This window comes from Euphorbia lathyris, chromosome 8, assembly GCF_963576675.1.
Source record: "Euphorbia lathyris chromosome 8, ddEupLath1.1, whole genome shotgun sequence".
Lineage (NCBI taxonomy): Eukaryota > Viridiplantae > Streptophyta > Magnoliopsida > Malpighiales > Euphorbiaceae > Euphorbia > Euphorbia lathyris.
In genome coordinates this window covers 16455103-16465541 of record NC_088917.1, presented here as the reverse complement: position 1 = coordinate 16465541, position 10439 = coordinate 16455103, and the positions used below count along the sequence as shown (strand labels likewise).

The following is a 10439-nucleotide window of genomic DNA, read 5'->3' as shown; positions in this document are numbered from 1 at the left end:
GAGTAGGAGTTCGAAATTGGACAGCAGGTAGGAAGGGACTGTTTGACTCGGCAGAAATTTGTGAGGGAGACGCGCAATTAGGAGGCGCGTTTGAAAACGGAAGAGTTGATTCGTCAAAAATGACATGATGGATATGATTATCTTATTTTTAGACATGTCCAGACACTTATATCCTCTATGATTAGATGGATACCCTAAGAAAACACATGGAGAAGAGCGAGATTCAAGCTTATTTCGTGTTTGGGATGGAATTAGAGGGAAGCAAAGGCATCCGAAGACACGTAAGTGGGAGTAGGTGGGTTCCTGGTTATACAGAATTTTGGTGGGTGATTGGTATCCTAGAACTTTGTGAGGATATATATTTAGAAGATATGTTGCTAATTCGAGAGCATGTTGCCAGAATTTAAGAGGGACAGAGGCATGATGCATTACTGTTCTAATCAGATTATTAATGGTGTGAATGGTGCGTTCCGATTTTCCACTTTGAGGTGAAGTATACGGACAAGAGAACTGAAATTGCATTCCGTTTGTTTGACAAAATTGTTTAAAGGAATTATTATTGAATTCACCCCCATTGTCACACTGAAAAACTTTAATTTCTCTTTCAAATTGAGTGCGAACATATGACCTAAAAATTAGAAAGGCGGAATAGACTTGAGATTTGTGGGCTAACGGAAAAGTCCAAAGAAAATTTGTGTATGAATCTAAAAATAGAACATAGAATCGATGGCCACCCGAGCTAAGAACGGGTGAAGTCCAAATATCACTGTGAATTATATCAAAAGGCATAGAAGCAAAATTGTTGGATGACTGAAAAGGTAATTTTACCTGTTTTCCATTAGTACATGAAGAACAAAGAGAAGGATCCTTAACTTTATTACAAGAAATCAACTTTTTATTGAGCAGGGCGTTAAAAATAGGAAGCCCTGGATGTCCTAATCTATTGTGCCAAACGGTGGAAGACAAAGTAGTAAAGACAGAATGAGATGACGCGGAATTGTGGGAGCTAGAGGTGACTGGATATAGGGCGTCAGAACTCTTACATCTCATGATAATATTGCCCGTCCGTAAATCCTTCACAGAAAAACCCAAAGGATCAAATTCCACAGAAACTTGGTTATCTTTAGTAAATTGACGGACATAAATTAGATTTTTGATAAGATGAGGTGCATGCAAGACATTGGTTAACTTTAAACGATGACACTTAGACTCTAGATATGCATTACTAGATGCACAAACAGACATACAATGACCATTACCAACAATTATATTTTCATTGAGGTTCGAATTGAAATAAGAAGTGAGTGTACCTTTGTCAGCTGTCATGTGTGAAGTAGCTCCTGTGTCCATGTGCCATTGATCAGGAGGTGGAGCGAGTGTCGTGGTGTGCATAGCTTCTGCAATATCTGTAGGCACATATGATGGTGATTCCATATGAAGGTGTGCTTGCTGCATGTGAGGACGAGGTCCCAAAATACCAGACTGTGATGGCTGCCTGCCTGAAGTGGGATAAGGGCATGGAGGAGTCGCCCATTGTTGCGCTGGTGCCCATGGGTAGGTATATCCCCAAGGAGGAAGGGCAGCAGGTCGATAGTGCGATGGCTGAGACGACCGGTAGTGGTGTCGACCGCCTCTGCCGCGATTTGAACAACCACCATGTCTGCCGTCGCGGTAGGAGGAGGAGCCCCGATAATTCGTAGGACGCGGTGAGTAGTGCGACGGTGCAGCCGTAGCTGTAGCAGATGACACGGTCAATGCAACTAGTTTAGACGGAGTAGGGTTCTTGCGGGCACGGGCTGTTTCTTCAAGAATTAGCATGGATCTGGCTCTCTGAAAGGGTGGAAGTGGATCCCCATGTCTAATTTGAGTACCAACAGTATCATAAGCCTCAGTCAGACCGGATATAAGCTGTAACACCATTTGATCATTGGTAACCGGACAATCCATATTTGACAATTGATCAAACAAGGATTTTAGATGCTGACAGTAGGTTGAAATGTCAGAATAGTCACTAAGTTTGGTTTTGGAGAAATCTTGCTGAAGAAAGAGAGCCCGGGAATTTTTGCTATCTGAAAAAATTTCCTATAGACGATTCCAGGCCCTGGCGGTTGTGGAATCAGCTTCAATAATAGTATGGAGAAGGTCGAGGGAGATGGTGCTATAGATCCATTGAAGCACAACAACATCGATACGAGCCCAGAGATTGGGGTTGGATTGTTGAAGAGTGGTGGCGGAAGGGTCTGTGGGTGATGGAGGAAATATATGGTCCAGGACCTGAAATGTTGTGACATAGAGCTTGAACAGAGCAGCCCAAGTAGGATAATTCCCTTTTTCGACGTCTAGGGTTATTTTGATGAAGGTAGAAATATTGGAGACGGTGAGGGACGGATGGTGATTTGGGTTCGAGTCTGTGTTGTTCATGGTCGAATTGGTGTTGGGCGGGGTACCGGTGGAGGATTTTTCTGTGATGGTGCTCATTACTGTCGACGAGAAGAATAAGGAACGGGTTGCGATTTGGGTGATGTATCGGCAGGGGAAAGATGGCCGGAATGAAAGTCGGCGGCGGCGGCCGTATGGTTAGAGACGGTGTCGCGGCGGCGGCGACGATAGAGAAGAAGGAAAGAGAAGGGTTAGGGTTAGGGTCTCTGATACCATGAAGGAGTATAATTCTCTGTGTTTGTTATTGATATCAATTGAAGTATTTATACAGAATACAGTTCACTCTGTAGTGAACAACTATAGTCAACAACTGAACCTATATTCTAGGCTAGAGATAGGTAACAGAATAATTACAGATAAATAATAACTAAATACATAGTCTAATATTTTTGATACGGATTGGATTTGCGGCCATAGTTTTTAATTACAAACTATCAAAAATATTCTCAAGCAAAAGTTGAAGGAGCTGTGAAACTCTCAAGATTCACGAGCTAAACTTGTAGGAATTGAAAATCCTCACCCCGAAAGTGGGAATTGAACATGAACAACTAAGTAAAGATGAGAGCTACATAGGATGAAGATTATAGATTAGGCTTATTTAATTTACACAATAAAACTTGTTGATTGATCAAAGCTTGGTGGAAAACTAAGGCATACCAAGTGGTAAATAGTAATAGCTTGGCTGTTACAAGCCTCACCAGAATAAGAGATAAAACAGAACTCAGCAGTAAAGAATTATGATAAATTAAAGTAATAGCTTGGCTGTTACTTATGGAAATTATAACCAATTCAGCAAATGCATGGGTCAAAAGGCCCACAACCGTTCAAAGTGTTACATGTGAAAAATATGTTGCTACCTACACTCTTGTCATTTCCAATCCCATGCTTTGCACTTCATTCTGCTCAATCCCTTGCTGTAATCTGCCTCCTTCTCACACTCTTTGGGTTTTGTACATGTACTTTTTGAAATAGTGTCAATGTTTGGGTTTTCGCCCAAATTTTACTTCAATTAGTGTTTGACTCGTTATTTTCTATTGCAGAGAAGTGAAATTATCAGTGAATTGAAGAAGAGTCAAATACTATTAACAAAAGCGAATTAAGGGTATGTATTAGTTCTCACTTTTTCTGTTGATGCTCTGACTGTGAATGTAAGGATATGTGGTTTTGTTTCAGTAGAGAGACAGAGAAAGAGAAACTTATGGTGGTATATGTTCTGGTTTGCAGTGAGAAGTTAAGGCAGCTTTGGGCCTCATGGTACTAGCTTCGTTCATTTTTTTTAATCGATTCATAGGGTCAGTGTTATGGAGTAAATGGCATGCTGATGCTAGTTTAAGGTGAATAGGAAATTTGTCTCTATCTTTTGGGTTCAAGATACAGATTAGAATCCAAACGGCTTTTTGGATATATTTTGTTAAGTAAATAGGAAATTTGTTTCTATCTCTTGATGAAACTAACTCTACAGACAACTTTTGTGAACATATTAAAAGTATATATATTGTAAATATTGTATGGTTTGTTTTCAATCTTTATTATATGGTAGTTTTTTGTGGTTAATTTATGTTGTGATGATTTAATTGTAAAAAAATAGTGATTTAACTTGAGTATTTGTTCATTATTATATAACAAAAAAAAATTAGTTATTATAAATATTTTAGGTATAACATCCATTTAGATCCTCAAACTCAATTAGGATTCTAAACTATCAAAATCATCAATCATATCCATAAACTAGCTAAAAATCATTAATCGAGTCCAAATTCTAAACAAAAAATATTCAATTGAGGACCCATGGATAATAATTAGGTTAAACAGCTTCAGAAATTATTCCCCAAACTCATTTTGAACCAATACAAATATTATTACAGTCTCTATCAAATAGTCGGAGTTTCCGATTTTAAGATATGTTAGGGACTTAATTATTGATTTTTACTTAATTCAAAGATCTAATTGATGATTTTGATAGTTTGATGTCCTAATTGATTTTGAAGCTTTAGTTTAGAAACCCAAATGGGTGTAATGTCAATATTTTAATAATGAGATTTTTTTGTCATTGTAATTATTTTTATTAAGAGGAATTTTTATCAATTATAAATAGGTTTTAATAAGTGAATTTTTATTATTATTTTGAATATGTTTTAATAAGGGTTTTTTTATTATAATTAGTTATTAATAAGTGATTTTTTTTTGTTATAATTAGTTTTAATAAGTGAATATTTAATTATTACAAATACTTTTTTACTAATGGTAGATTTCTCATTATTGCAAGTTATTAATAAGTGGACTCATTCAGGTTATGGAAAATAATTAGCAAGGCAACGTTTAATAAGAGGTCCATAAGTGGTTTTTCCACTTATTAAACGTTTTTACTAAGGGTATTTGGACTTTTAATAACTATTTCTCCCATTATTAAAATCCATTTTTTTGTAGTGGAAATGCACTTGCTGTTGCACAAACAAAAAAAAAATACAAATTTGGGATGAGTCGGTGACGAGCTCGCTCTCTTTCAGACGTTTGTGACTATCTTTTAATAGTGTAAGCAGTCGTATAATCTGGTCGTTTTCATGATAAAACAGCTCACTCAAATAAGATACGAGTTCGTATTGCTTAATACCAACTCGTTCAACATACACTCCAAAATTTTGCTCAGTTTTGTTGTCAAATAAAAAGAAATTTTAAAGAGGAAGTAGAAATTGCTATGTATTAAGAAAGAGAAAAACAAATTTATACGGTCAACTCATTCAACAATACATTCAATCCAGTGGTCAAACCCACTACTTTACGTCTTGTATTTGCTTTGATTGTTGCACTTAACTGGTTTGTATTTCAACATGAATGCATTTTTACATGTGGATTTACATGAGGCTGTTTATATGGTTCAACCTCTTGGTTTTATTGATCCGGCTCGGCCTCAAGCCGTTTGTAAATTACAAAAATCCTTATATCGCTTTAAACAGTCCCCTCATATGTGTTGTTTTTAGAAAGAAAAAAAAATGCTCCTGTAATTTAGAAGAAGGAGAAAAAACAGAGAAGGGGTGTAGCTTATTTGGTGGAGCGATGTTACATTTGTCAAACCGCCAAGCAACACACGACCAACACCGGCCTACATTTACCATTACATGTGCCAGAGAATGTATGAGAAGACTTGTCCATGGATTTCATTGTCGGATTACCCATAACCTAGAGGGGCATGGATTCCATTTTTGCTGTGGTTGACAGGTTTTCCAAGATACCCATTTTATCCCTTGCCAAAAGACAAATGATGCCCCATCCACCAAAAAATGTTCTTCAAGATAGTAAGATTACACAGGGTACCAAAGAGTATGGTTTCAAACTGAGATACGAAGTTTTTGAGCCACTTTTCGCGGACGTTATGGGCTCTTCGATACGATCTTAAAGTTCAGTACTACCGCACATCCGCAAACTGATGGTCAGAAAGAAATGGTTAACCGGACCCTAGGGAATTTACTCAGAAGCAAGTGTAAGGACAAGCCCAGGATGTGGGACTTGGTTCTGGCTCAGGTAGAGTTTGCTTATAATGGAGGGAATGTGATCACCCAACAGTTGGCGAATGAGGATATGCAGATGTATCTAGAGGTAAATGAGACTCTTCAGAAATGAAACCATAACTTGAAGGCAAAAGTGGATGAACACTGAATAGACCTTCAGTTCGAAGTAGGAGGTGAAGTGGTGGTTTTCCTAAGCAAAGAAAGACTCGTCAGCGCCCCGAGCAGCAAACTTCGATGAAGAAGGTACGATCCATATAAAGTGAGTAAGAGGATCAATAATGTCAATGCTTATCACGTGACCCTACCAAACTGGCTAGCCAAGATGTCACCAACCTTCAATATACGTGATCTCAGTCCATGGAAGCCAGATAGGTCCTTTGAAATTACTATTGGCGAATCGGGATCCAACGCTTTAAAAGAAAGAGGGAATGATAAGGACATCCTATCTAGGTCCTTTATACAACGTAGTGCTCCAAGAATCATGGGTCGAATCAAAGTACCTAATGGGAAAATGAACCTTTGGCAAAAGCTTACCTAGGTGAATCAATGGTAGGCGTATCCACTAGTAATTAACAGAAATGAATTAATTTCACAAAATCATACTAACTAGTAAATCATATTTGGTTACCAGATTTGACTTAAAAAAATTTAATTAATTTTAACCTCAGTTGTCCATAATCCAGTTTGATTTCACTTGCCAGATTTTAAAAATATATGTGATTTCTTTCCTTGATAATATCGATCACATGTATATATATATATAATCTATTGATAATATTGATCAAAGCAAAGATTAAGATAATATCATAGTATAATATATAGCTTTTGTTCTTTCTTAATTTTCTAACCCTTTAAAATGGTGAGAATAATTGAAGTTAATTAGTGAAAATATCAAATTTATAGTCATTAATTATGAAATTTGCTAATGGTGCAGGAAGTATTTCTCAGAATATTGTACTTTTGCACTATTTTATAAGTGGTTGAAGGTCCTAATGTTGTTGATTTTGGAGCTGTTGGAGATGGCGAAACTGATGATTCCAATGTAAGTATAAAATCAAGTGTTTGTTATGAATGGTTCTATAGGGGTCCCAGACCCAACTGGTTCGGGACCCCTCTGATGCTGCCATGTCAAGCTCTAAATGCTGATGCAGCACCATTTTAATAGTCTCGGTCCAGTTCCATAACTCTGTTTTCAATTTCTTTTAACACTAGAAAAATAAAAAAATTGTGTCATGACTTCGCCATTGCTGATGTGAATTAAATTGCATGTTTGTAGGCATTTCAACAAGCCTGGAAGGCTTTGTGCCAAGTTAAAGAGGGCACCCCTAGCCTTGAGATACCACAGGGAAAAACATTTCTATTGCAGCCGGTGAAATTTTCGGGTCCTTGTGCCTCCACCACAATTATTGTTCAGGTCATTGAAAATATCTTACCATAGTGGCCCACTTTTAGTAATTGCAAAAAATACTAAGGAGGCCCGTTGACCTGTCATTTTTACCTGTTGTATAACACAATGTGAGGTGTACATTTTAGTGTGAGAAAATGAAGGTTGTACACCAAAGTGTGAAACACCAGGAAAAGTGTTTTGCAACAAAATATGCACATTTGTGGCGAATTGAGAACTTGTGGGGAATTTTATTCCCGCCACTAAAGCCTGTAGTGGCGAATACTGATCTTTAATGAGGAAAATTTTCCCTACAAAAAATATCTTTCTTGTAGTGAGGCGTGGTCATTTTACTGTTCCCAACTAAAGAGGAGCTTTGATATCTCATATCACTCGTTCCTCGTCTATTTCTCAAACAACTCCTTAAAATGCAACCATATAGAGTTCGCATCATATTCTCATGCTGTTTCTACAATAAATTATCAAAATTATATGTTTATTTTTTTTTTGTTACAAAATATTAAATGCATCTTGATTCCTTCTTTATAATATATATATATATATATATATATATATATATATTTTCAAAATACATGTATATTGAGCAATTAATTTATGGTAGTTAATTAGTTGTATTGGGTGTGGACAGGTATTGGGGAAAATAGTTGCACCCGCAAGTAGAGATGATTGGAAAGAATGTCCATTGGATGGCTGGTTGTCTTTCTCAGATGTTGCTAATCTCTCCATCGTCGGATCTGGAACCATCGACGGCCAAGGTTGTGTTTGGTGGACCAATCAAAAACTCCACAATTTTGTAAATTTCCTAATCTTTTATATACTTACTTTTTCTTCTAATTCAATTATCATATTCTCCTTTTACCTGCTAAATTCTATTTCCTTTACTTTTGTTAGTTGAGTTCTGATATCTGTTATTGATTTCCATTTTTATATTTGAGGGGAGTTATGCAAATTGCGACGGAGCACCTACGGTGAGATGTCGCTATTTCTTTTATATAAAGAAAGAGTTAGCAAAGAAGATTAATTTTATTTTTATCATATAAAGTGGCATAAACCTTAGTTTAATTTTATCCTTTTTAAAATAAATATCGGCAGAAATTCTCAACACTACAAAAAAAAGCCTTTTACCGTTGGGTTTTTTACTGTAGCGACGGTTTTGAAAACCGTTCGAAAAATGTTGTTAATGCGCCCGTTGCTACCTTTAGCAACGGTTTTACTACCACGTCGGGGTAAGTTCTTACACCATTCCCTACAATAATTGATATAATTAATCTTAGTTGATATATATGATTATTGATAAATTTGACCCTTATAAAATAACAAAATTAATTACTAATTAATATATTATTTAATTAATTACAGGCTATGCATTTCAGCAAATGTGACAATCTTCAACTAAGTGGCCTCACCCACATTAACAGCCCAAAGAATCATATCTCAATTAGTGATTGTAATGGTGTTTCTATCTCCAATCCTCAAATACAAGCACCCAAAGAGAGTCCAAATACTGACGGAATCGACATCTCTCAGTCGACATATGTTAATATTACTGACTCAAACATCGGAACAGGTGATTATATTTTTTAAAATTATCTTTGCATGATATTTATTTTTTTAATTAATTAATTAATGCATAAAAATATAAAGAATTTTTATTATAAATTGAATAGGTGATGATTGTGTTGCTATCAATGGCCAATCGTACCATATTACAATCACCAATGTGAATTGCGGTCCGGGCCATGGTATTAGGTTCGTAGGGAAATTTAACCCTATTATTTTGAAAGGAAATTAGATGCTTAACTTTTAAAATCGCTAATTAAATTCTCAATGTATATTATGTTGTAGTGTGGGACGTTTAGGAAAAGATGGAAGAAATGATACTGTAGAAGATGTTCAAGTTCAATATTGTACTTTCAATGGAACTCAAAATGGGGCAAGAATCAAGACATGGCAGGTATCTATATATTTTAAAATTAATTGATTATTAATAACCAAGCAAAATATTTATAATTAAGTTAGTATATATTTAAATATCATGTTTTACTAATTTTCTTATAATTTTGTATATTTTTTCAGGGTGGATTAGGGTTTGCAAAAACAATCAGTTTCGAGCATATCACATTAATAGATACCCAAAACCCTATACTTATTGATCAATACTATTGCAATGGGGGACATAATTGCCAAAATGGGGTAATTTTTTTACACTTTTTTGTGTAATTTTTTTTTTTTGAGTTGGCAATAGAGAAGGGAGCAACCGGACATCCCAACTATATTTGAAAAATACTCTTCCTTTCTTCTGGACCTTTGTCTGAGTATTCTTCCTTCATCTTATTCTTCTTCTATTTTTCATCTTCATTTAACCCACCCTTCAATATATCTACCCTAATATACCATAAAGGGAGTCCATACGGATCCAATCCTCCTCCTTGTACGCCAATGTTATTAAAAGAAAAAAGTAAAAGCAGAATAACAGTCAACAAACAGTGTAATTAATGAACTCAAAATGTGATTAATTAATTCTTTTTTTTTTGTTTGTTTTTTGCAGACAACAGCAGTGGTAGTGAGTGATGTTACATACAGAGATTTCCATGGAAGTACAATAGATAATGAAGCAATTAAATTGGAATGCAGTGAGACCATAGGATGTAATAATATCATAATGGAAGACATTAACATAACCTCTTCATCATCTAATTCTCAGACTCAAGCTTATTGCCAAAATGTCCATGGTTCTTCTCATTCTGTTCAACCTATTGTTCCTTGTCTAACTTCACTAATTAGCTAGGTGTTTCTTTTTAATTTTACTCTATACAAGTATACAATGTACCACATTTTTGTTACAATCACAAAATAAAGCCAAGTCTTGGGTTTCCAATATTATACCAAAGTTATAATCTCTACAATTTGTTTAATACAATTATTTAACTTCAACTTCATTTTCATGTTCTCGAACAAAATGAAATTTGATCTTGTTATGTTTCATTTTTCGGCATTGGACCATTTTTAGATGTATTTTTCATGTCATCTTTTGAATCTGTCCTTGAAAAACCAATTAGTTCAAAAACTTTCATTAATTTGTATGAGAT

General features: G+C 35.5%; 1 protein-coding gene across 1 annotated transcript; it reads left to right on the top strand.

Moving 5' to 3' along the window:
* Window positions 1-2540: 2540 nt before the first annotated feature.
* Window positions 2541-10138, top strand: LOC136203862 (probable polygalacturonase At3g15720). Its single transcript, XM_065995087.1, has 11 exons — window positions 2541-2629; window positions 3613-3693; window positions 5656-5747; window positions 6923-6987; window positions 7222-7359; window positions 7979-8147; window positions 8708-8917; window positions 9018-9099; window positions 9196-9304; window positions 9427-9543; window positions 9899-10138. Exons 1-11 carry the CDS (start codon window positions 2541-2543, stop codon window positions 10136-10138), a joined length of 1392 nt encoding a protein of 463 aa, XP_065851159.1.
* Window positions 10139-10439: the final 301 nt, after the last annotated feature.

What these genes read in the sequence shown, in the direction of transcription:
- LOC136203862 (XM_065995087.1), top strand. Translation starts at nt 2,541, where the DNA reads ATGGCCGGAATGAAAGTCGGCGGCGGCGGCCGTATGGTTAGAGACGGT. An exon ending in GAGAAGAAGGAAAGAGAAGG is followed by an intron (nt 2,630 to 3,612) that starts GTTAGGGTTAGG and finishes GTTTTGTTTCAG; the next exon opens with TAGAGAGACAGAGAAAGAGA. An exon ending in TGACTCAAACATCGGAACAG is followed by an intron (nt 8,918 to 9,017) that starts GTGATTATATTT and finishes TAAATTGAATAG; the next exon opens with GTGATGATTGTGTTGCTATC.